This window comes from Panthera tigris, chromosome B3 (assembly GCF_018350195.1).
Source record: "Panthera tigris isolate Pti1 chromosome B3, P.tigris_Pti1_mat1.1, whole genome shotgun sequence".
Classification (NCBI taxonomy): domain Eukaryota; kingdom Metazoa; phylum Chordata; class Mammalia; order Carnivora; family Felidae; genus Panthera; species Panthera tigris.
The window spans coordinates 86,578,365-86,606,217 of record NC_056665.1 but is presented as its reverse complement, the minus strand read 5'-3'; the positions used below and the strand labels follow the sequence as shown (position 1 = coordinate 86,606,217).

Sequence of the window (27,853 nt, the reverse complement as noted above, 5' to 3'; positions counted from 1 at the left end):
GTGCCTGTTTCCACTAAAAAGTCTATTCCCAGTAGCCTATTTTGAGCACCTATTTTCTGCCCTAAACAAAACAAACAGATTTATTTTGATATATTGTCAATGGGGAATGAGGAAAATTGTGAATGAGAAAGAATTATCACTGAGCAGCAAAATAAATCAATATGTCATTCTATTTGCCAAATAATTGAGTTTTGTGTGTAGCCAAAATATTCCCTGGGGGAAGGTGAGTGTTTTGATACTTCATCAAATCAGAAACATTTTTTTTTTTTACATATTAGATGTTTCCCTGTAATCAAAGCAAAGTAAACATACACGATTTCTTGGCAAAGATTCTCTTATTCATTCAAAGTACTTCAATACAATTCTTGCTAAAGTTGTTATTGCTCATTAATATTGCCATTTGATACCAAAAGAAACTTGTTCACTAGTTTTCAGAACAGAACATGCAATATCAAGTAGGTTCATTTTTGCAAGGAAACAAGGTTTACCTCCAATGCGAAAGTATACTGCTCTAACTCTACATAGATGAGTCCACGGTTAATGAAGGTGTTTAACATCACAGTTTCTCCAGCATCAAGAAGCAGCACAATGCCATAATCTGTTAATGCCTAAAAATAAAATAACCACTTACAACCTGGATTCAATTCTAGAGTCTCACTACACTGGCTATGAACAAATGTGTTTATGCCCAAACTAGGACCTCACATCAGTTCTTTAATATGACGTACATTTATGGCCAAAAATAGTCATTTAGATTTAAAGGGTCCCCTTAAGTAAGTGTTATAGATACTGCTATGCTTTAATAAATGGTCCACACTCTGCTCGCTTTTCACATGTTATCTGTGAAACGCTTCTAAGCATTTTTATTGTGTATGGTTTGGTGGGGGGGCATGCAACACCCTCCCTCACCTCAGTAGTTTCACCAAATGACTGTTGACATGAAAGCAGAGCACTTGCTACCTTTTAAAATTTAATTTCTTTTTAGTGTTTTATTGTTTTCCTCACTGAAACCTAAGCTTTATGGAGGTAGAGCTTATCTATTTTGCTCACCATTGTAAAGCCAGTAACTAGTTCAGTGCCTGTACATAATAGAAATCAGATAAATTTTTGTTGAATAAATCATGAATCAATGTAAATAGATTTTAATACACAACAAATAAGCACTCTTTTGATAAGCACTTTGATAAGCATATTTGTGTTCTGTAAGACATTATTCTAAACTAAGAATGATCAACTCATAGGACCTTTCTCCATTACTTTAATCTTTTTAAATTATATTATTCACTGACTAAGTATGTTTTTACTGGTCATCTACTCTATGCCAGGTACCAGGAATATGGCAAATTTGGGTTGGAACTAAATCTTTTAACTCATTTTCCTGCTGAATATTTTGTCCTTATGGTTTCATCAGAAAAGGGCCAAAACTTACACACTTGTAGCACATACTAACTGAAAATGCAAATAATATTATTTTGCTATTTGCTCATTGGTCCTTCTCTAGTGTTTCATTACTAGGCACTCAAGTGTCTAAAAGAACTGTACAATTAAAGGTCCTATATGTTCATTGTGACATAATTATCAGTGGGCCTATGCCAGGGCTGTAAAAATAATTCATAATACTTATAAAACAAAAACAAAACTAGAATGTTAGCAATTTTCCTTTCACAGAATAACAGAATGTAAAATCTGTAAGATGCCTTAGAGATCCACTAAGCAACTGAATATGTGACACAAGAAGAAACAGAAGCTGGGAAATGAGATTTCATGAAGGTCAATGAGCAGGATTTGGATCGTGCCTCTGCTATTTTTACTTAGCTTTTCAGTCTTGGGAAAATTGCTTAACACTAAGCCTCAGTTTCTTCTTCTGCAAAACTGGGAGGTAATTTATCATATTGTTGTTGTAAAAGTCCACTTAAAAATATTTGACTTTATGTTGGTAAAGGATTTAGCCCTGTGTTTGTTACCCAATAAGCCCTAAGTAAGTGGTAACTGTTACTTATATTAATACACGGTGGTAGAAAGCAGAATTCACCTTTTGTTAGTTTTTATGAAAGTATATCTTGGAAGAAAGCCTAAGTACATTTTCTACAGAAAGATACTTGGGTTTCCTCAGTCTAGTGATGGCAGGAATCACTGTTTCTCCCTGAGAAACAGGGAGGTAGACAAAAAGAGAGGAGGTGACACTGTTAAATGACATCCGGTCCACATGCTCGATGTCAGATGGTTTTACAAAGCCACCTAAAGACTGTTAACCAGAAGCAAACAAACCTGTGAATACCAATGCAGGTCTCTACTCTCTCTGGGATTTGGTTGCGTTTCTAACTTCTCCCTACTTTCATTTCCTCCTCTGTAAAATGACTCAATGGGATGAAATGTGTTGGGTACAGAGCAGCTCTAACATAACCAATATGTTATTATTCTAGTTAGGTCTCTAGGTAGTTTTACATTTTTCCCATTCATAGAACACTGACTTTGTTATATATCAGAGATAACAAAAATGGGAGTTCCCTGCCCCTACCCAGTCCATTGTTTGTGGCTTCAGAATTACCCAGAAAAGGCAGGAATGGGGGTGGGGAGGGAGTTGTCAAAGACACCTGCTACGCAGGTTTCTCTGATAAATGATCCTTTAATTAGCTCTTAGAATCTTAACAACTCCTTTGTTAAAAATTAGTTATTCATTTGTCAACATTTCTGGAGGAAACCTGACAGACTGGTTACCAGGAATTCTACAGTCCTTAGGTAGAAAAAATGGTTCTCAACTTTTTCCCTTCCATAGCAAATAAATTTCTAAATCTCCAAATGCTTTAAACAGATTTAACTGTCCAAATTTCAAGGAGATTGGAGGAGTGTATCCACACAGAACAGCAGGAATGTGATGTAGTTTTTTAAAGGAATGTTTCACTGGCTATGGAAGTAGAGAGAAAAAAAGGAAGACAAGCAGGCAACAGAGAAAGGGAAGCAAGAGGATGGGACAGAACACTAACAGACTGAGACCAGCTGGCCAGTGAGGAATCTCCACTGGAAAAGGACCAAACCTACAAGAGTAGGAAAGAGATGGGGAAGATTAGAAAATACAAAAGAGGACTTGCACTGGTAGAAGGGGGATCATGACAAATTGAGAAAAATGGTTACTGTAGCCTTTAGTTACGGCTTCATAACAAATACACAGGCAATACTGGTCACTGGTCCCAGTCTTGGAAACCATCATTCAAAACTCCCTGCTGTGCCCGTGGTCTGAACAGTGTACAAAAAAACCCAAAAAACAAACCAAAAAACAAAAAACACCCTGACAAACTGTTCTGGCTAATGTTGAGATTTTAAAGCAACAATATTGCTAGTGATCACTGCTTAAAAATTCTGCAAGCAGTGTATCAGTAGAAACATTTACTCAAGTGAGAATTATGCAATAGATTTTAATTTATAAATGCCTTTAAATGCTTATATAAGCATTGTAAAAGTCATTTTCATTTGACATTGCAGAGATTGGTATAAAAATATTTGGTGAGGACCAACAAAAACACTAAATATTCTTTGAAATGGTTCTTTGGTTTCTCAAGTGTGTAAGTGTGTGTGTGCGTGTGCGTGTGTGTGTGTGTGTGTGTGTGTGTGTGTATTTCCATAGGAATTATTTTTCAAAATTGTAACAGAAATAAGAAAAACATGTTTTACACATACTTTAAATGTGTTTACAAATGCATTAACATGTTGTTTACTAAAATGGTCATCTTACCATTCGAAGCTCACTTATCTTGGTATAACATAAGGCTCTGTTATAAAATGCTATGTAACTGTTTTTGTCCATGTTGATAGCTGTAGTTAAATCTGTAATTGCTAGCTTATAAGTCTACAAAGAAAAAAATAATTAGATAACAAGGGTTAATCATAATGGAATGAAATTTAATTGTAAAATAAGTTCTTGATTCTATCAGAATTTTTTGAACACTCATTCAACCATCCTGCGTATCATTTGAAATTAAGACAAGTAACCTAATTTTTCATAGAGTTAATTAAGAAGATCTTTTGATAGGAATTATTATAATAATGTTTCTCCTACCTTCAAATAAAATTCAATATACAAACAACTTTAACTTAGATAATTATTTTATTGCCAATATTGCTATAAAGCAAAAAGAAAATTATACTTCTTATTAGTAAAAGAGAAATAAGCCATATTCATCCAGCAAATATTCATCAGAGCTTGCTTCTGTCACTCTTACTGTTAGATCACATAATCGCCATGTTACCTACCCATGTTCTCCTTCACTTCCTCTTTGATGCTTTCCTGATACCTTAGATCACTCATTTCTATAGATAGTAATTTTCATGGAATTAACATGTAATACAAGGTCTTACCTTTGCTTTCAGGCATTATTTGCAAAGTATTTCATATGAAATAGTTACAAAGAAAGGTCAGAAAAGAAAAGTAGGGAGAAACAATGTATTCCATGAAGTATCAGATATCAATGGTACTGCTCACACCCTTTGATCCAGTAATTTCCACTTAAGAATCAATCATAAACTCAAGCAATGACTTTGTTTTCAGTGTAACAGTATGAAGATAGTAATACAGTAAAATAGTAAAATATTTAAAACAATCCAAATGTCCAACAATAAAGTGATTAAGAATAAAATATGGTAGAATATTATTCAGTTGTTAAAAATGGTACCCTCAACTATTGTGACAAGCAAGGCACAACAAATTTATAGGTAGCATAATCCCAATTTTGGATTTTATATATATATATACATATACATATATATATATATATATATATATATATATATTTATATATATATATATATATATATATATATATATATATATATATGTATATATATATTCCCCCCCAGGGGAAAAAAGACTAAATGTAAATACACCAAAATGCCCTCTGGAATTTTCATTCGATGGTGGGGATAGTAGGTGATTTTATCTTTCCCTTTATTCCCCTATGTACTTTCCAAATTCTATAATAAATATACACTATTTTCTTAATCAGATAAATAACTGTTATTCAAAATACAAATGTCAAAAATAAATATCACTATTTTGTGAAAAAAGTATAAAGTGTCTTATGCAGTTTTGTCCTTTATACCTTGGCAGTTCTCCTCTCACAGAGAAAAAAAGGAAGCAAGTCATAACTTGGCACCAGAGCACTCTAAAATCTCAGTTAACAAGGCAGGAAACCGCCCTACCTTGTTGTAGTATTTCAGAACTCCTCTGTAGATATAGGCACGCACACTCTGAGGATAAATTTTGATGGCCTCATTACAATTCAAGATTGCTTTGGAGTATCTTCCTTTTAAACCATAGAAGGCTACTCGGCTTAGATACGCCTTTTCAGAGAAAGAGCAGAGGAAAGCAAGAATGGAAGTTTTAGTAAAAGCATCAATTCCCCCAAAATATGTAATAGTTTGAACAAATCCATGCCACCCAAAGATTATATAAAATATAGTCTTTTTTCCCACTCTCTTTTATTAGAAAATATTTCAAATATATAAAATAGAAAAAATAGTATAATGAACATCCATATGACTACCATCTTGATTCAATAATTATTATTTTGCAATATTTGTTGTATCTATTTTTTTCTGAATTATTTAAAAATAAGTTGTAGACATGATACTTCACCCCCGAGTTTTCCACTATGTAAACATTCTCTTACATAAGCACCCTATCATTATATATCTAACAAAATTAATAGTATTTCCTTAAAATCATCTAATATTTAGTCCATATTCAAATTTCATAGGCTTTTAAAATCAAGATGCAATCTTGTGTCATCTCTCCAGCCTCTTAAAAGGCAAGAATAAATGTGATAGCAAAATAAGAAGTAAATGAAATTAATAACAGTATATAAAATTATAATTATTAATAGGTATAGTAAAATATTAACAATACTTATAAACATCACAATTCAGAAAGCACCTTTACATATAACATATCACTGTTGGAAATAACATCTTTAGTTCAAAGGGAAATACAGATATATGGATTATCAAAACACAGTTGGCTAAGAAGTAGGTATAAGTAACTGATTCTTGCTAACTAACAACAACAACAACGTATAAAGGCTTGAATAGTTTTAGCAAATTTAACACACTCTCCAAATCACTGAAATTGTTCATTTAAATACCTGATAATGTTTTGGATTGAGGGTAATTGCACGATTAAAATCCAGGACCGAGCTATCCTTGTTAAGTTTTACTTTACAAAGACCACGTTGATAAAAGCCTTCTGCAAAATCAGGATTTGCTTTCACAGCTTTTGTAAAACAATCAAAAGCCTAGGAGAGTATATTGTTAAAAAGAAAATCATTTAGGGAGTAGAACAGATTAACTTAAAATGTTAATAAATTACAGTGTATAACAATTGTTTAAAAGTTTTCACTTATTTTTGGTCATTTTAAATACATTTTCCAGTGAAATTCGTGGAGAAAACAAAAGTAATATAAACAAGTCAGGTTTATTACTATAATTTATAGGTTCCTTTACTCCCAAACTGATATCTATATAATCCATGTTGTTAGATACCAATACTTTTGGAGGTGTATTTTTAATTGTTATTCTTCATAATGTGTTTCTTCAAAGAAATCACAACCAGTACATTTATTTTCTATGAGGGCCCAAGAACCATAGCAGATACATAGTAATGACATTTCTGAACAATGGAACTCTAAAAATTTCCCCAATGTTGTAAAGCAAATGTTGGTTTGCTCTGGTTGTCCAAAAGGACTAAAAACACAGAAAGTATTTATAATTAATTTTATATTTATTGGAATTTCTTAATGGAACAACTCATCAAGTGCAACTCTTCTTCAAGTTTATGGAGATTCAAGTTTCAAACACCCCTAAATACAAAGACTGGAATGGTGTGTGTGTGTGTGTGTGTGTGTGTGTGTGTGTGTGTGCATCTGTGTCTATGCCTGTGTATAGGGAGATTCAGTTATGGAATATCTAACATTAGCCACTGTAAAATATCAATTGTATTACTTATTTGTCACATCATTGACAATTTTAAAATGGAGAATTATATAAATTAGCCAAATATTGGATCAATACATAATAACTGAGTCAACTGGCTTTCAATGAATCTGACCATCTTAATAACCAGTTTCAATCTGATATGAATTGTTCAGCTGTCAATAAAAGAAATTAGTATCCTACTCATGTTCTATTTATTCTATAGTATTACTCAGAAGCACTCAATTTAAAATGTTTACAATTTAATGAGTAAATTCATGTTAATGTGATGAAAATATTCTGCTATAACAATTTCTTACAGTTAGATTTATTGTTTTGGTGGGAAACACACATTAGTCTTTGGAATACTGTTGGCAAACCAACATCAAATAAAAGGTACTGAGTAAATAAAATGATATAGCAGGCATTGCAGGGTGCAGACTGATTGTATTAAGCCAACCTTTATAAGAAACTTTGGTCTAGTCAATCGCTGTATAGGTAGCCTTCAGAAATAGAACTGAATTCAAGAAATCAATTTCCAAAATCACAAAAAACCTATGCCCCTAAATACACAAAATACCATTTGTATGTTGCCTTCCTCCATGTAACAAAGGCCCAAGTTATACAGACAGTCTGCTGAAGCTGCTATGGCATTTGGTCCTTTATCAGAATGAGAAAAGATATCCAACGCCTTTTTAAACATTTTCATAGCTTCCTAGAATGATTAAAAAAAAACATGGAAGGGAATGCTTTAACATTTATTTAACATGACAGCCTTAAACGTTAAAAAGAATGCTAAGCATGCAGCCCTACTCTCATTTCACAGTAGGCCACAGTAGGACACAGGCCTTGTCAGTGCACCACCAGCTGAGGACCCAAGCAGGGAGTCTGATGGCAGGGAATCCCAACAAGGTGTATCTCCTAAATCTGCTACTTAAGCAGACTTATAGATATGCACTTTTGATACTATAATTTCTAAATTATTAAGGCTATTTTCTTGTAGTATAAAATCAGCTTAAAGTTATAGACTAGTTTATGACCAGTTTTTCAGTAATTTTCCTGAAAGAAATACTGAACAGCTATTAAATAGTAAAAGATTTCCAATGATAATATCTGATGTGGTTTTAATCAAACTTTATTTTGTCCTACTGTGCTCTTTATAATTTTTTTAACGTTTATTATTTTTGAGACAGAGAGACAGAGCATGAACGGGGGAGGGTCAGAGAGAGGGAAACACAGAATCTGAAACAGGCTCCAGGCTCTGAGCTGTCAGCACAGAGCCCGACGCGAGGCTCGAACTCACAGACCGCGAGATCATGACCTGAGCCAAGGTCAGCCGCTTAACCGACTGAGCCACCCAGGTGCCCCTGTCCTACTGTGCTCTTAATGGGAATCCACTGGCACCAGAAAATAAACTAACATCAAAAATCACCCTCTTAGGGGCACCTGAGCGGCTCAGTCAGATAAGTGTCTGACTCTTGATTTCAGCTCAGGTCATGTTCTCATATTTCATGGGTTTGAACCCCACATCAGGCTCTGCACTGTCAGTACAGATTTTCTCTCTCTCTCTCTCTCTCTCTCTCTCTCTCTGTGTGTGTGTGTGTCTCCCCCACTCACTTTCTCCCTCACTCTCTGTCAGAATAAATACATAAATTTTAAAATAAATCACCCATTTAAACTAGTCAAAATAGTTGAAATTTGCTAATGAAAAAAATTCAATTTTCTAGATAGAAATGACTTTTTTATAATTAGCTAACAGATATATTTATGGAAATATAAATATTTGTGACTCTTTAGACCATTTTCTTAATCATATTAAATTACTAAATAAACAACGAGATTTAGGTTGGATATGCTAAGTGTCCTTTGTGCTTCCACTTAGCATCTATTTCACATATAACTTCAACATCCATCTTTCCATCCTTATTCTCAGCACTTGACCTTGCCATAGAAAAAATACATCACCTTCTTTCTCCATTTTCCTCATTTTTACTTTTCAACACATCTACATCTTCTTCCATTTCCATTTTTTTCTCTCCTGACTTTGAATGGTTTCTATTCTTCTCCTTTTCAGAAGGAGAAATTCCTTCTGAAATTTCTAATTTTAATTCAGAAGGAATTAGATTCCTCAAGCTGTGTCCTTGACCCCTACTCCTTCTGCTCTGCCTGAACACAAGTTATTTCCTTCCTCTTCTGGGTCACTGCCCCTTCACTGTCTCTTTGAGTCCACAAAGTCTTCCATCCCATTTAAATTAAAGTAAATACATCTTCACTTCCTCCTGCTTCCTCTCATAGCTAGCTGATGTCCTACCTGTCTCTTCTTCACTTCTCTGAAAAGACTCCTGGGGAAGATCTAGAGTGGTACCCAAGTAAGGCATATTTATGTTCTAAAAATAATACTGCAGCTGTTATGTGGATAAAGCTTAAAAGAATGCAACAGTGTTGCTATCATTCTAGTAAAATAAAAATATGTTCTGGATTAAGATAAAGACCACAGAAATGGAGAAAGGAAGTAGAACTGAGAGATATTTAGAAAGAATCAAGAGAACATCACTATTGATTGGATAGAACAGGGCAATCAAAGGTAATTCCAGATTTCTATAGAGCAATAAGTGGAGGAGAGGAGGTTAAAGTAAACATAAGAGGGGTGCCTGGGTGGCTCAGTCAGTTGAGCATCTGACTTTGACTAAGGAAAGGATCTCATGGTTCATGAGTTTGAGCCCCGCATTGGGCTCTGTGCTGACAGCTCAGAGCGTGGAGCCTACTTCAGATTCTGTCTCCATCTCTCTCTGCCCCTCTCCCACTTGCACACAATCTTTCACTCTCCCTCCAATATAAATAATTTTTTGTTTAATTTTTAAGAAAATGTCAGAATATTCCAAAAACAAATTCAATATCATAAAGGTGTCAATTCTCCCTAAAATAATCTAGAGATTGAATACAATTCAAAGAAAATTCTGAATTTTCACCTTTCCCATGCATGTGCATACATGCACACATGCACCACAACGATACACCCCAGTAAGCTAAGCAGCGCCATGCAGTGGAGAAAGGAGCCATTACACCAAGCCCAATCCAATTGCACCAACCAAGCTCAGGGCCTAGAGCACCACCATACGTCTTTCTGCCTGCTTAGTGTAGACTATAAAGTGCTTCATACTTTGACTTCTAGGGGAAATTGAATGTAATTTCAGATTTCATTCTGTTTGCTGGTCCATCTATTTGTTTTTTGATTTTTGTTTTTCTTTTCTTTTTCTTGGATACAAGGAGAAAATTTTATTTTCATTTTCTGTTTTCTTTTTATTTTTTAATTCTTTTTACCATATTTTAATATTTTATAGACTTTTTATTCTATTTTACTTTCTTCATTTCATTTTATTCTATTTTATGGTATACATTTGTTTTAATTTTTAAACATTTTCTTTTTTTCTTCTTTTCTTTTCTTTCCCTTTTTGCTCTATTCTATCAAGCTTCTTCCAACAACCAAACCAAAACACACCTAGGATCCAGCTTCCTTTATTTGACTTTTTTGTGTTGTTTTTCAATTTTCAACTTAATGTTTTATTTATATTTTTTTCTTCCTCCAGAATGACAAAATGAAGAAATTCACCCCAAAAGGAAGAACAGGAAGAAATGACAGCTAGGGACTTTATCAACACAGACATAAGCAAGATGTCTGACCTAGAATTTAGAATCATGATAAGAATACTAGCTGGGGTTAAAAAAGCATAGAATCCCTTTCTGCAGAAATAAGAGGTGAAATTCAGTGAGGATGAAATTAAAAATGCTATAACTGAGACACAATCTCAAATGGATGCCACGTGGCAAGGATGGATGAAGCACAGCAGTGAATCTGTGAAATAGAAGACAAAATTATGGAGAATAATCCCGAAAAAAGAGGGAAACTAAGGCAAAAGAGCATGATACAAGAATTAAAGAACTTAGTGACTTATTAAAAAGGAATAACATCCAAATCATAGGCATCCCAGAAGATGAAGAGAGAGAAAAAAGAGGAGAAGGTTTACGGTAGCAAATCATAGCAGAAAACTTTAATTTAATTTTAACTTTAATTTACAAATTTTAAGTTTAACTTTAAAATTTTAATTTTAATTTTTTCAACCTCATTAATTCCTTTTCTCCCTTCAAAATGATGAAACTAAGGAATTTACCCCAAAAGAAAGAGCATAAAGAAACAACAGCCCAGGGACTTAACCAACACAGATACAAGCAAGATGTCTGAACCAGAATTTAGAATCATGATAATAAGAATACTAGCTGGAGTTGAAAATAGATTAGGATCCCATTCTGCAAGAAGTAAAAACTAGGCAGAATGAAATAAAAACTGGTATAACTGAGCTGCAATCACAGATGGATTCTGCGGTGGCAAGGATGGATGAGGCAGAACAGAGAATCAGCAATATAGAGGACAAACTTATAGAGAATAATGAAGCAGGAAAAAAAAAGGGAGATAAAGGCAAAAGATCACAATTTAATAATTAGAGATATCAGTGACTCATTAAAAAGAAACAACATCAGAATCATAGGGGTCCCAGAAGAGGAAGAGAGAGAAATAGGGGTAGAAGTATTGTGAACACGTCATAGTGGAAAACTTTCCTAACCTGGGGAAAGACACAGACATCAAAATCCAGGAAGCACAGAGGACCCCCATTAGATTCAACAAAAACCGACCATCAACAAGGCATATCATAGTCAAATTCACAAACTACTCAGGCAAGGAGAGAATCATGAAAGCAGCAAGGGAAAAAAAGTCCCTAACCAACAAGGGAAGACAGATTAGGTTTGCAGCAGACCTATCCACAGAAACTTGGCAGGCCAGAAAGGTGTGGCAGGATATATTCAGTGTGGTGAATCAGAAAAATATGCAGCCAAGAATTCTTTATCCAGCAAGGCTGTCATTCAAAATAGAAGGAGAGATAAAAAGTTTCCCAGACAAACAAAAATGAAAGGAGTTTGTGACCACTAAGCCAGCCCTGCAAGAAATTTTAAGGGGGACTCTCTGAGGGTAGAAAAGATAAAACAAAACAAAAAAAGACCAAAAGTAATAGAGACTAGAAATGACCAGAGAACACCACTAGAAGAAACTCCAACTCTACAGGCAACACAGTGGCAGTAAATTCATATCTTTCGGTACTCACTCTAAATGTAAATGGACGAAACACTGAATGGATAAGAAAATAAGGTCCACCTATATGCTGTTAACAAGAGACCCATTTTAGACCTAAAGACACCTTCACATTGAAGGTAAGAGGATGGAGAACCATCTATCATGCTAATGGTCAACAAAAGAAAGCCAGAGTAGCCACACTTATATCAGACAATCTGGATTTTAAAATAAATATTGTAACAAGAGATGAAGAAGGGCATTTATCATAATTAAGGGGTCTATCCACCAAGAATATCTAACAATTGTAAACATTTATGCCAACGTGGAAAAACCCAATATAAATTAAACATAAAGAAACTCATTGATAATAATATCATAAAAGTAGGACCTTCAACACCCCACTCACAGCAATGGACATATCATTTAAGCAGAAAATCAATAAGGAAACAATGGATTTCAATGACACACTGAACGAACGGACTTAATAGATATATTCAGAACATTACATTCTAAAGCAACATAATACACATTGTTCTTGAGTGCACGTGGAACACTCTCCAGAATAGAACACATACTGGGACACAAATCAGCCCTCAACAAATACAAAAAGATCGAGATCATACCACGCATATTCTCAGACCACAATACTATGAAACTTGAAATCAACCACAAGAAAAAATTTGAAAAGACAACGAATACTTGGAGATTAAAGAACACCCTAGTAAGGACTGAATGGGTTAGCCAATAATTTAAAGAAGAAATTAAAAAGTACATGGAAACCAATGAAAATGATAACAGCCTAAAACCTCTGGGACGCAGCAAAGGCGGTCATAAGAGGGAGGTATATAGCAATGCAGGCCTTCCTAAAGAAGGAAGACAGGTTTCAGATATGCAATCTAACCTTACACTTTAAAGAGTTGGAAAAAGAACAGCAAATAAAACCCAAAACCAGCAGAAGACAGGAAATAATAAAGATTAGAATTCAATGCTGTTGAAAAAAAAAAAAAAACAAAACAAAACAGTAGACTAGATCAATGAAATCAGGAGCTAGTTCTTTGAAAGAATTAACAAAATTGATAAACCTCTAGCCAGTTTGATTAAAAAGAAAAAATAAAGGACCCAAATAAATAAAATCAAGAATGAAAGAGGGGAGATCTCAACCAACACCCCAAAATGCAAACCATAATAAGAGAATATTATGAGCAACTATATGCCAGTAAGTTGGGCAATCTGGAAGAAATATACAAATTCCTAGAAACATATAAACTAGCAAAACTGAAACAAGAAGAAATAGGAAAGTTGAACAGACCCATAACCAGTAAATAACTGGAATTAGTAATCCAAAATCTCCCAAAAAACAAGAGGCCAGGGCTAGATGGCTTTCCAGGGGACTTTTACCAAATATTTAAAAAAGAGTTACCACCTATTCTTTTGAATCTGTTCCAAAAATTAGAAATGAAAGGAAAACTTCCAAACTCATTCTATGAAGCCAGCATTACCTTGATTACAACACCAGACAAAGACCCCACTAAAAAGGACAACTACCAACCAATTTCCCTGATGAATATGGATGCAAAAATTCTCAAAAAATATTAGCCAACCAGATCCAACAATACATTAAAAAAATTACTCACCATGATCAAGTGGGATTTATACCTGGGATGCAGGGCTGGTTCAATATCTGCAAATCAATCAATGTGACACATCACATTAATAAAAGAAAGGACAAGAATCACATGATCCTCTCAATAGATGCAGAGAAAGTATTTGACAAAATACAGCATCCTTTCTTGATAAAAACCATCAAGAAAGTAGAGACAGAAAGATCATACCTCAAGATCATAAAAGCCATATACAAAAGACCCACTGCTAATATCATCCTCAATGCATAAAAACTGAGATCTTTCCCCCTAAGGTCAGAAACACGACAGAGATATCCACTCTCACCACTGTTATTCAACACAGTACTGGAAGTCTTAGCCTCAGCAATCAGACAACAAAAAGAAATGAAAGGCATCCAAATCAGGATGGAGGAAATCAAACTTTCACTCTTCACAGACATGATACTTTATATGGAAAACCCAGAAAGAGTCCACCATAAAACTGATAGAACTGATCCATGAATTCACCAAAGTCACAGGATATAAAATCAATGCTCTGCATTCAGTTACATTTCTATACACCAATAATGAAGCAGCAGAAACAGAAATCAAGGAATTGATCCCATTTGCAGTTGCACAAAAAAAACCATAAAATACCTAGGAATAAACCTAACCAAAGAGGTGAAAAATCTAAACACTGAAAACTATAGAAAATTTATGAAATAAATTGAAGAAGGCACAAAAAAATGGAAAAATGTTCCATGTTCATAGATTAGAAGAACAAATATTGCTAAAATGTTGATATTATCCAAAGCAATCTACATATTCAATGCAATCCCTATCAAAATAACACCAGCATTCTTGATAGACTTAGAACAAACAATCCTAAATTTTGTATGGAATCAGGAAAGACCCTGAAGAGCCAAAGCAATCCTGAAAAAGAAAACCAAAGCTGGAAGCATCACAATCCCGGACTTCAAGCTGTGTTACAAAGCTGTAATCATCAAAACAGTATGGTACTAGCACAAAAACAGACACATAGATCAATGGAACAGAATAGAGAACCCAGAAATGGACCCACAAACCTATGGCCAACTAATCTTTGACAAAGCAGGAAAGAATATCCAGTGGAATGAAGACTGTCTCTTTAGCAAATGGCAGTGGGAAAACTGGACAAGCCACAAGCAGAAGAATGAACCTGGACCACTTTCTTACACCATACACAAAAATAAACTCAAAATGGATTAAAGACCTAAATGTAAGATAGACACCAAAATCCTAGAGAAAAAAGCAGGTAAAAACCTCTTTGACCTCAGCCACAGCAACCTGTTACTCAACATGTCTCCAGAGACAAGGGAAATAAAAGCTAAAATAAATTAACTATTGGGACCTCATCAAGATAAAAAGTTTGTGCATGGCAACAGAAACAATCAGCCAAACCAAAAGGCAACTGACAGAATATGAGAAGATATGTGCAAATGACATATCCAAAATCTATAAAGAACTCAAACTCAACACCCAAAAAACAAATAATCCGTTGAAGAAATGGGCAAAAGACATGAATACATACTTTTCCAAAGAAAACATCCAGATGGCTAACAGATACATGAAAACATACAACACATCACTTATCATCAGGGAAATACAAATCAAAACCACAATGAGATACCACCTCACACTTGTCAGAATGGCTAAAATTAACAACTCAGGCAATGGCAGATGTTGGTGAGGATGCAGAGAAAGAGGATCCTTTTGGACTGCTGGTGGGAATGTGAACTTGTGTAGCCACACTGGAAAACAGTATGGAGATTCCTCAAAAAATTAAAAATAGAACTACTCTATGACCCAGCAATTACACTACTAGGCATTTATGCACGGGATACAGGTGTGCTGTTTAGAAGGGACACATGCACCCAGTATTTATAGCAGTGCTATCAACAATAGCCAAAGTAAGGAAATGTCCATCGATAGATGAATGGATAAAGATGTGGTGTGTGTGTGTGTGTGTATACATATATATACACACACAATGGAGTATTACTCTTCAATCAAAAAGAATGAAATCTTGCCATTTCCAACTACATGGATGGAACTAGAGTGTATTATGCTAAGCGAAATTAGTTAATCAGAGGAAGACAAATATCATATGACTTCACTCATATGTGGAATTTAAGATACAAAACAGGTGAACATAAGGGAAGGGAAGCAAAAATAATATAAAAACAGGGAGAGGGACAAAAGAGACTCTTAAATATAGAGAACTGAGGGTTGCTGGAGAGGTAGTGGGAGGGGGGATGGGCTAAATGGGCAAGGGACATTAAGGAGGACACTTGGGATGAGCACTGGGTGTTATATGAAGGGGATGAATCACTGGATTCTACTCCTGAAATCATTATTGCACTACATGCTAACTAACGTGGATGTAAATTAAAATAAATAAATAATAAAATAAAATAAAATAGAAGAAGAATAAAGGCCCAAGAATAACCAGTAGTTTCCTAGAGAAGAATATGGTGTAGGGGCTAGCTTTACCAGATATCAATAATTACAATAAAACTAAAATAATTAAGAGATTGTACTATTGGGCTGGGGATAGAGAAACTGACCAAAAGACAAGAATAGACAGCCCCAAATCAGAGCCACATATGCATGAAAACTTATAATATGACAGCTGTACCACTTCAGATCTTTGGCTTGAGAGAACAGTCCAATAAATGACACTTGAACATTTGAATATCCATATAGGAAAAATTAAAATGTTACCACTATCTCACACTCAAAGAAATCAATTTAAGTTAGAGTAAGATCTTAAATAGAAAAAGCAAAACTTAAACTTTTAGAAGAAAATATGGAAGAATATCTGTATGACCTTGGGAGAGGGAAAAACTTCTTAAACAAGAATTGTTTAAAAGCCACAACAGTAAAACAAAAAAATAGATACATTCTACTATATTAAAATTAAGAACCTCTGTAAAACCAGCCACAAATTACAAGAAGATATGTGGCATACATGACAACCAAGGATTGATATACAGAATTTATTTTTTAATGCCTAAAATCAATAAGAACAAGACAAACAAAAAATATGTGCAGGAAATTGAGAGAACATGAAATATGAGCAATTAACAAACATATAAGAAGATGCTCAATCTGTGCTCAGAGAAATGTGAATTAAGACCACAATGAGACATCAGTTTTTACCTAATAAATTGACAAAAACAAAGTCTGACAACCAATTACAGTAGAGGATAGAGATCAACAGGAACATTCATACATGACAGGTAGGAGCATAAATTGGTACAGCCCTATGTAACAACATGCCATTTTCTTGGAAGTTAAATATTCACATTCTATACATACCAGCAATTCCATTCATAGGAATATATCCTGGAAAGCTACTCCACATGTTAACAGAAAACATGTAAAGGAATATTTATAGCAGCCCTAGTCTTAAGAGGAAAAATAAATAAAAAGAAATAACCCAGATGTTAATTAACACAAGAATCAATAAATAAATGTTATAATCTAGTTCTGCAAAAAAAAAGTATATAAGCTGTCATGCTGAGCACAATATAAAAATTCTATTAATAGGTTTAGTAAATAATACACAAGACTTTCACCTTGATTTTCTTGGCTTTCATTTGGGCTTTTGCTAATAGAGTATACATGGTGAGCTCAGGCCTGTTCAAAGTGATCCGATCCAAGACCTGAATGGCCTTGTCATGGTTTTCACAAAATGAATAAATGAGTGCTTGCTGTATAGGACTCAACTCAATGAGACCTAAAAGGAAAATAAAATTTATCAATTACCTTTGCCAAGTATCTAGGATTTAGAATATGATTATTTTAAGGAAGTCAAGCAATTCAATAATTTATCTTTGTAATATGAATAAATCAATGCAATACTAAAATCTATTTACTACCAACAAACAATAAGCTATTCCAATTACAAACAACAACAAAAACAAAAAAACTAAAATTATAACCCTGGAATCTCCCATAATAATCCCTCAGAAAATTCATTTCATCAATGAAGCATTTATGGTTGATTTTGTACATGTGAAACTGAAAATTTAAATTTTCAAAATCATCTTTGATGAAGTACACCTTCCATGTTATTCCTACTTGCCTATTGAAAACAGTATAAACATTGTAGGAGATATTTATTTTAAAATTAAGACAATTATAATTTTGCATTAATTATGTTTACCTTTGTTCATTTCTGCCACTTGATAAATAGTAAACTTTGCAAGATCATAACATTTCATCATAAGAAGATATTGTCCTCTGAAAAAAATAATACCTTTTAATTCTAAGTAGTTAAAAATAATTTTTCTAAAATAAAATTTCTTATAATCAGTTACTTAAAATTTTATAATTATAGTACCTTTATTCATACTTATATGTGTATAATAAAAACGATGTAAAAATTATAAACATTTTATATAGTCTAAATTGACCAATTAGCATACAGATGTGATGAGAAAACAATTTAGGAAAAGTGAAGCTGAAGTAAAAATACTCAAATCTTTTTCCAATTATCTATATTTTAAATGTTATACTCTGACCCCACAGCTAACATCATACTCAGTGATGTAAAGCTAAAATTTTCTTCTTCTAAGATCAGAAGTAAGACAAGAATGCCCATTCTTCTATTCAACATAAAAATCCAAGCCGCAGCAATCAGACAAGAAAAAGAAATAAAACACATCTAAATTAGAAAGAAAGAAGTAAAACTCTTACTATTTGCAGATGACATGATACTATATAGAAAACCCAAAAGACTCCCCCCCCCAAAATTATGATAACTAATAAATGAATCCAGTAAAGTTGTAGGATACAAAATTAATATACAAAAATCTGTTATATTCCTATACACTAATAATGAACTATCGGAAAGAAATTTTTTAATCCCATTTACAACTGCTTCAAAAAGAATGAAATTACTAAGAATAAATTTAGTCAAGGAGGTGAAAGATCTGTACTCTGAAACTTATAAGGCCTTGATAAAAGAAACAAGATGACACAAATAAATGGAAAGATATTCAGTGATTAAAGATGGAAAAACTAATATTATTAAAATGCCTATACTACCCAAAGGTATAATCCATATCAAAATACCAATGACTTTTTTTCATAAAACTAGAAGAAAAGTCCTAAAATTTGTATGAAAGCACAAAAGACCCCAAACAGCCAAAGCAATCTTGAGAAAGAAGAACAAAGCTGGAAGTATCATGCTCCTTGATTCCAAATTATACTAAAAAGCCATAGTCATCAAAACAGTATGGTACTGGCACAAAAACAGACAACAGACATATAGATGAATGGAAAAGAATATAAAGCTCAGAAATAAACCCACAATTGTGTGGTGTATCAATGTATGAAAAAGGAGGCAAGAATATACAATAGAGAAAAAACCATCTCTTCAATAAGTGGTATTGGGAAAACTAAACAGCTATATGCAAAAGAATGAAATTCGGGCACTTTCTCCCACCATACACAAAAATAAACTCAAAATGGATTAAAGACTTTACCTAATGTAAAACCTGAAACTATAAACTCCTATAAGAAAACATAAGCCAAAAACTCTTTATCATTTGTCTTAGCAATATTATTTTGGGTCTGTCTCCTCAGGCAACAATAGCAAGGAAACAACAGCAAAAATAAACAAATGGGATTACATTGAACTAAAAAGCTTTTCCACAGCAAAGGAAACCATTAACAAAATGAAAACTCAACCTATTGAATGGGAGAAGATAATTGCAAATGTTGTATCTGATAAGGGGTGTACATCCAAAACCTATAAAGAACTCCTACAACTCAACACACACACACACACACACACACACACACACACACACACACACACACAAACAAAAAACAAAAACAAAACAAAACAAAAAACAAATTGTCTGGTTATAAATGGGCAGAGGGCCTAAATAGACATTTTTCCAAAGAAGATATGTGGATGGCCAATGGGTCCATGAAAGGTTGTTCAACATCACTAATCATCAGGGATATTCAAATCAAAACCACAATGAGATATTACCTTACACCTGTCAGAATGGCTATTATCAAAAAGACAAGAAATAACAAGTATTGATGAGGATGTGGAGAAAAGGGAACCCTTGTGCACTATTGATGGGAATGTAAATTGGTACAGCCACTATGGAAAACAGTATGGAAGTTCCTCAGAAAATTAAAAATAGAAACACCATATGATCCAGCAGTTCTACTTTTGAGATTTATCCAAAGAAAATGAAAACACTAATTCAAAATAATATATATACCACTATGTTCATTGTAGCATTATATAACATACTCAAGATATGGAAGCAATCTAAGTATCCATCAATAGATGAATAGGTAAAGAAGATGTGTATAAATATACAATGGATTATTACTCAGCCATTAAAAAATGAAATCCTGCTACTTGGGACAATATGGATGGACCTAGAGGATATTATGCTAAATTAAATAAGTCAGACTGGAAAAGATAATTGCCATATGATTTCACTTACATGTGGGATCCAAAAACCAAACGAACAAATAGAAAAAGCAGAAACAGACCCATAAATACAGAGAACAAACAGGTAGTTACCAGACAGGAGGGGGCAGAGGGATAGGCAAAATAGGTGCAGACAAATGGGTGGTACAGGCTTCCAGTTATGAAATGAATAAATCATGGGGATGAAACAGCATAGAAAATATAGCCAATGGTATTATATGGTGACAGATGGTAGCTACAATTGTGGTAAGCATAGAAGAATGTATAAAGTTATTGAATCACTATGGTGCACATCTGAGGCAAAACGTATCGTTGTGTGTCAACAATATTTCAACTTAAAAAAAGATGTGGTATATGTGTGCAATGGAATATTCCTCAGCTGTGAAAAAAGTACAAAATCTTGCCATTTGTGACAACATGGATAAGACTAAAGATATTGTACTAAGTGAAATAAGTCAGAGAAAGACAAATACTATATGATTTCACTTACATGTAGACTCTAAAAACAAAATGAGGGGTGCCTGGGTGTCTCAGTCGACTAAGCTTCTGACTTTGGCTCAAGTCACGATTTCTCTCTGTGCTGAAAGCTCAGAGCCTGGAGCCTGCTTTGGATTCTGTGTCTCCCTCTGTCTCTGCCCCTCCCCAGCTCACGCTTTCTCTCTCTTTCTCTCAAAAATAAACATTTAACAAACAAACAATAAAAACTAAAATGAATGAGCAAACAAAACAAAAACACAGACTCATAAATACAGAGAACAAACTGGTCACCAGAGGGAAAGGGCTGGGTGGGGAGGGATGATATAGGTGAAGGAAATTAAGAAGTACAAATTTCCAGTTATAAAATCAGTAACTCACAGGGATAAAAAGTACATCATAGGGAATATAGTCAATGATATTATAATAACTTAATATGGTGATAGATGGTAATTAGACTTATGGTGATCTTTTTTGTTATATATATATATATGTGTGTGTGTATATATATATATATATATATATATATATATATATATATATAAAATTAGGAATCTTTACTGTGTACCTGCACTATTGTACACCTGAAGCTAAAATAATATTGTATGCCAGCCATATATTAACAAAAGTAAGTAAGTAAATAAATAAATAAAAGGCCAGTATAGTTAACATACAGCATCATATTAGTCTCAGGTGTGCAATATAGTGATTCAACACTTCCATACAGTACTCAGAGCTCTTCGAGATAAGTATACTCTTTAATCCCCTTCACCTATTTCCCCCATCCTCCCACCCACCTCCCCTCTGGTTACCCTCTGTTCTCTATAGTTAAGAGTCTGTTTTTTGATTTGTCTCCTTTTTTCCCTTTGTTTGTTTTGTGTCTTCAATTCTACATATGACTGAAATCATATTCTAACTGGCTGGTTTATTTTGCTTTGCATTATACCCTCTAGATTCATCCATGTTATTGCAAACGGCAAGATTACATTCTTTTTTATGGATTAATAATATTCTACTGTGTATCTTCTTTATCCATTCACCCATCGATGGACACTTGAGCTGCTTCCACAGTTTGGCTATTGTAAATAATCCTGCAATAAACATAGAGATGCATATATCCTTTAAAATTAGTGTTTTTTTATTCTTTAGATGAAAACCTAGTAGTGGGATTACTGGATCATGGGGTAGTTTAAACAGTTGGGTTTGATGCAAGGATAGAGAAAAGGGTAAGATATCTGGTTATCTTATAAATAATCTTAAAATTTAACAAATACAATAGCTATATCTGACTTGCTAGTTGAAAGGTGGCCATTGCTGGGAAATTAAATGTAAAAAGAAGAGGACAGAAAGATCAAGACAGAAGTAAAGATCCCAACAGCTAGCTCATGTGCTTAGTTATGCCAAGAACTCCATTTCTATGTTCGTACCTTATTATATATAATTGGATTCCATCTGGCTGAAGGTGGATAGCACGAGATAACTCTCTTACTGCCTTTTTCAATTTATGCAACTGTTGAGTGATAAACAGAAACTTTGCTTATAATAATACTGATTTGTTTCCCTTCTGATGCTTCCCTCCCACCCTTCAATACAGAAATTTTGCAAGAACATCTCCTAATATACATGAGTTCTTTGGGGTTTTGTTTGTTTGTTGCTTTTAAGAATCATCAAACCAAATGGGATACAAAGAAGTTTTTTTAAAACTTTTTAAAAGGTTTTTAAAGTTAAAAAGTTTTTTTTTAAAAACTTTTTACTAAGCCTGCCCTGGGTCTTCTACCTCCACCATCAGGAAAGGAAGGGCATTGCATGGGACTCGAGTCACATTGGCTCCTGAGATGTAGACAATGGAGAAGAGAGACTCTAGCTAACTCGCAGTAGACAAGCACTGTGAGCAAGAAATAAACCTTTGTTATTTTAACACAGTGATTTTAAGTGTTCGGGGTTGGGGGAGGGTTTGGTGCGTGTGTGTACGTGTTTAGCCACAGCACAAACTAGACTATCGTGGCTGAAACCAGTGTGACCAAAGAACTTGTAGAAGACGAGGGCAGAATGGTAATAAGGGGCCAATTCCTGTGGTTCTTAGAGGCCTTTGGCTTTTGCAGCATTCAGCTTTTATTCTGAGTGCAAAGGAAGCTATTAAAGGGTTCTGGGCAAAGTGAAATAATCTTATGTTTTAACACGATCACTATGGCGGCTATGTTGAAAATCCTTCCGAAGGGAGTAAAAAACAGAAGCAAGAAGACCAAGAGGTCCCTGCAGCAATCCTGATGAGGAATGACACGTCTTGGACAAGATGATTAGTGGTGGAGTGGTAGACAGGGATATCTATTTTGAAAGGCAGAAACAACAGCTAACAGTGGTTATCTCTGGAAAGTCAAATTTGGTTGGAATCAGGGAAGACTTTTGCTATTTATTGCATCTTTGACTTTGCAACACTAAAGATATGTCACATTTTTTTAATTTAAATAACTTGTAAAATTTAAACAAAATCTTGGGGTGCCTGGGTGGCTCAGTTTAAGCGTCCGGCTTCGGCACAGGTCATCTCTCACAGCTCTTGAGTTTGAGCCCCACGTTGGACTCTGTGCTGACAGCTTAGAACCTGGAGCCTGTTTCAGATTCTGTGTCTCCCTCTCTCTCCCCCTCCCTTCTTCTCTCTCTCTCTCTCTCTCTCTCTCTCTCTCTCTCTCTCTCGTTCTCTCTCTCTCTCAAAATAAATAAACATTAAAAAATATTTTTTAATTTAAACAAAATCTAAAGGTAAGTATGAATGAGTAGGATCCCATTATATACACAGATCCCATTCTACAAACCCACCTGCTCGCTCTCTCTCTCTCTCTCTCTCTCTCACACACACACACACACACACACACACACACTCAAAACCACTGTAAAATGTTAATAGTAGTTGTCTCTAGAGAATAAAATTATGGATTATTTTAACTTACTGTTATTTGCATACATATATTACATGAAATAAATATATATTGTTTTTGTAATAAGGAAAAACGTTTTTTTAATGAAAGACAAAATTCACACTTCATAAGTAAAGGCTTTATACATAGGTAATTATAATTAATTATATCTACTTTATATTTATTGCTTGGACATGCATTCGCCTCTGTAATTAACTGAAAACAAATATATTAATATACTGAAATTACACTGAACAATAGATATCCAGAAAATTAAAGCACTTTTTTTAAAAATCAAGGTTTTCAAAACTTAAATACCTTATGATAGGTTTCTGCTCTACAAATATAGCTTTGAATATATAAAGGATCAAGTCTAATAGCCTCAGAAAAATGCCAAATGGCTTCAACGTAGTTATCCAAGTATAGCAGATGTATGAGGCCAATATTTACGTAAGCCAAAGTAACAGTTCTAAAAAAAAAAAAGTGAAAAAGCAAAATCTTATTAGACATTTTAATTAATCCAAATGTTTTCCAATTTTGAATGAACCTAGTGAAATACATACATCAATATATATCAGGATGTTTTATTAAATGTTTTACTAAAACAAAGTAAATCAGTTAACTATTCTCTTAAAAATTATAAGCACCTTTATAAAATCCTTAGTTGAGAATCAACATTTATAGAGTCTATGCTAGGAACAGAACTCCTGAACTCCCCGTTCCATCTTTACTCTTCCTTGACTTAATCTTGAGTTATCTTGAATTTCAAGCTTAGTTTTTCTCAATTTAAAAGTTTTCCCCTCAGGCTATGTTGTATTCGCCATGAGTAACAGAGAGAAACAGTAATATTCTCAGAGCCTGGGGTTAAAAATCCTCTCCACGTACATATTAACCCAGCTTCTTTTCTTTATAAAATAAATGTATTTTTTCTCTCTTTGAATCAAAACATTTTCAATAGAGAATTGATCTTAGAAATTACTCTATTTGATGCCTCTATTTCAAAATGAGGAAACTACATACCCTACAGCCCAGCTTTGTTAGAAGCCTAGACCCTTTGCCTAAAAGACACCAAAGTTCTTACTGCCCATTTTTTGGCTTTTTTTGGAACTGAAACTCTTTTCTTTCTGGCTCAAAAATATCTAAAAAGGAACTACTTTGGCCATTATGGAGCCATTCTCCATGACTTTCCTAAGTCAAGTTTAAAGTTTACCTTAGATAAAAGTAAACAGTCTGCTGGTTGGCATGGAATTGGCATGTTGTTTTTATTTTTTTTGATGCCTTTCATTTTAACAAATGCTTCTTTGAAAAGAACAGAAATTAATTAATTCTGTGTTTTAGAGCTTAGATTTCTGTACACACTAAAAGTGTGTACAACTTTTAGTCTTTGTTTCTTCCTGAACCTACACTCTAATGGTATTGGTTTTTTCTTTTGCTTTACTATCCAAAATGAAGTCAGATTCTAAATAGTTTCCTACTATTGAGTCATATGTTGTGTGCATAGCAATATATCAAGCAGAATATTTTCTCATTATTGTAAAACTTGATAACATTTTTTCATGAACTTAATTTCAAGAAGCTCTGATCTGTTTATCCCCACACTGCTGTTAGTAACTTTATGTTGTTACCTGTGCATTGGACTCATCTCAAAAGCATTCAATATCTAAAATTTGCAAAAGTATCTGAGGTAAACAGATGTTGGGAACCAGATCTTATCTTAGAAGTAGTATTCTAATTCTAGGATGCTTTTACAATTGTTATTTTATAAGGTTATTAATGATGAGGGGAAATGGCTTTTTCTTTCATTTTGTTTTTTTTCTTAACTTTATACAAAAGTGAATTCAGTAAGAATGAAAAGGAAAACATACCTTTCTAGAGAAATAACAGTTTCAAAGTCACAGATTGCCAGCAACCAAAGCTTTAGATCTGCATAGAGTATGCCCCGATGTAGAAAACAACCAAGATTCTCATAGCCATCATTTATGAGAGCTTAAAAATAACAACATACATCTTATTTGGGTTCTGAACAAAAATATCTGAGTTGTGTTTTAGTCTTTACCCTTCCCATTGCTTATTCTTACATTTGAACACTTTATAAAACATATCTATGATGAGCGCATTTATTTGGTAAGAAACAGTATTCACATAAAAATGTATTTGTCTATAAGTAACTATGTGGCTATCAAGGTTCACAAATTCATTAAAACTGGAGAAATCCTGATGGTAATCTAGGATAGTCCACTCACTTCACAGATGAAGAGATTAAGGTGCAAAGGGGCTTAACCACAGTCATGATTAAGTCAATGGCAAAGATGGAATCTAACCTCTGATTCACTTCAGTGGATTGCAGTCAGAAGGGCACCATTGCCCTTGATGGGCTGTCAATTATCAGGAAAGCATTGCTATTGGTCATAACACAGGCTCTGGTACAACTCCAGACACGCAGATGACAGAGATCAGACTGCTACACATAAACGAGGAAGAGCAGCTCAAAGAGACTACTCCAAGGTAAGCTGAACTTGGAGTTAAGGCAGGCAACTTGACTATGCATGTTCTAAACAACAGGAGTGTGGGGCAAAAAGAATCTTCTCAGTACTCCAGGTGTGTGTCTTTCATCTATAAGCAGTCCAGAGGTCATCTCATGTATCCCCACTTACTAATTTTCCCTTCACTTTCCCAAAAACAGGCTAGTGAATTACATGGGTTTTCCACAACATTTGATCCATGCCTTCTAAGCTTCTCAGGCCCATTCTGGCTAAGAAGGGAAAGTTCTGCCAAAAATGTACATAGTGCTCACAGTCTGGGACAAAAATATTCACAGTGTTAAATTTGGGGAAGTATATTGAGTTTAAGCAATGATGACACAGATTAAATAAATAATCATGAAGGCAATCTGCTCCATTCACAGTATAATTGGCTAGCAAAGACAAAGTCAGCTGCACTTTTGGTGGTTGCTCTAGGAAAATTAAAAAATTCTACCTAAGGAAAAAATATTAGAATTACTTAACCTCTCTGTGCCTCTGTTTTCTTATCCGGGATGAAAATAATTCCTACCTCATAGCATTATTCTGAATATTAATTGAAACACTCTATATAAAGCATTTAGATTAGTGTTTGGCAATTAGTGAAATGCACAATAAATATTAGATATTATTATTAGCTTGGAAAAATATCTTAAGGGTCCTTTTTGATTGTGGAAGATAAAACTCCTTACGCTAGCCTATAGAAAAGAATTAAAGCCAAAATCAAGTTGGTCTGCTCTGAATAATTAAATAACAAAGACTTTGTCTTATTGTGATAGCCTAGAAAAGAGGGAGTGAGGAGCCCACAACTTGGAGAAGAGGGAAGTATGAAAAAGAGGCTTTTAGAGATTACCAAGAAAGGAATTTGGCCAGATGGCAGATAGACAGAGCTGACAGAGAGAAATAAACTTCAAGAAAAATGGGTGTGCTTAACCTCCAAATTTAAATTGCTTTGGGGCACCTGGGTGGCTCTGTCAGTTGAGCATCAAACTTCGGCTCGGGTCATGATCTCATGGCTCATGAGTTCGAGCCCCACATGGGGCTCTGTGCTGACAGCTCAGAGCCTGGAGCCTGCTTCGGATTCTGTGCCTCTGTCTCTACCCCTTCCCCACTCATGCTCTGTCTCTCTCTGTCTCAAAACTAAATAAACATTAAAATTTTTTTTTTCTAAAGTTAAATCATTTCTGCTAACTTTATCCTGTGAATCCTAAGATATTCATTTTCTTAATGTTTATTTTTGAGAGAGAGAGAGAGAGAGAGAGAGAGAGAGAGAGAGAGAAAGATCATGAGCAGGGAAGGGCAGAGAGAGAGGGAGACAACAGAATCTGAAGCAGGCTCCAGGCTCTGAACTATCCACAGAGCCCAAGGTGGGGCTCAAACTCAAGAACTGTGAGATCATGACCTGAGCCAAACTCCAATGCTTAACCTACTGAGTGACCCAAATGCCCCCAACCCCAAGACATTCATTAACAGTAATCACAAGAATTGTGTGGATATGCAAAAATGGAGAATCAACCAGAGAGCAGAAATTAGATGCAAAGATTACAAGAGAGTTAAACAAAATTTAACTTAGTCTTCCCTTCCAAAAATCCTTAGAAATAAAAGGGAGGGTACCAGATTCCTCTCAGCACATAGGATAGACTCTAGGTTATTTTATTTGAATATTCATGGCACAGGTGGCCTCAGAAGGCTATCATCTTATATTGCCTTCCTTCAGGAGCTGTGTAATTCTCTTTGTAAGAGTACAGTTGTCT

The 27,853-nt window shown here is 34.3% G+C and overlaps 1 protein-coding gene across 5 annotated transcripts in view; it reads right to left on the bottom strand.

Annotated features, from left to right (window-relative positions):
• TTC6 (tetratricopeptide repeat domain 6) overlaps positions 1–27,853 on the bottom strand; it is a 198,148-nt gene that overhangs the window by 24,279 nt on the left and 146,016 nt on the right. For all 5 annotated transcript variants that reach the window (XM_042989590.1, XM_042989588.1, XM_042989587.1 and 2 more), the window contains exons 17-26: positions 25,446–25,566; positions 23,899–24,049; positions 22,096–22,178; positions 17,897–17,973; positions 17,307–17,467; positions 7,541–7,675; positions 6,135–6,284; positions 5,194–5,334; positions 3,731–3,844; positions 489–608 (exon numbers count right to left, since the gene is read on the bottom strand). In XM_042989590.1, coding sequence (XP_042845524.1) covers positions 489–608; positions 3,731–3,844; positions 5,194–5,334; positions 6,135–6,284; positions 7,541–7,675; positions 17,307–17,467; positions 17,897–17,973; positions 22,096–22,178; positions 23,899–24,049; positions 25,446–25,566 — 1,253 coding nt within the window. The remainder of the gene's footprint in view (positions 1–488; positions 609–3,730; positions 3,845–5,193; positions 5,335–6,134; positions 6,285–7,540; positions 7,676–17,306; positions 17,468–17,896; positions 17,974–22,095; positions 22,179–23,898; positions 24,050–25,445; positions 25,567–27,853) is intronic.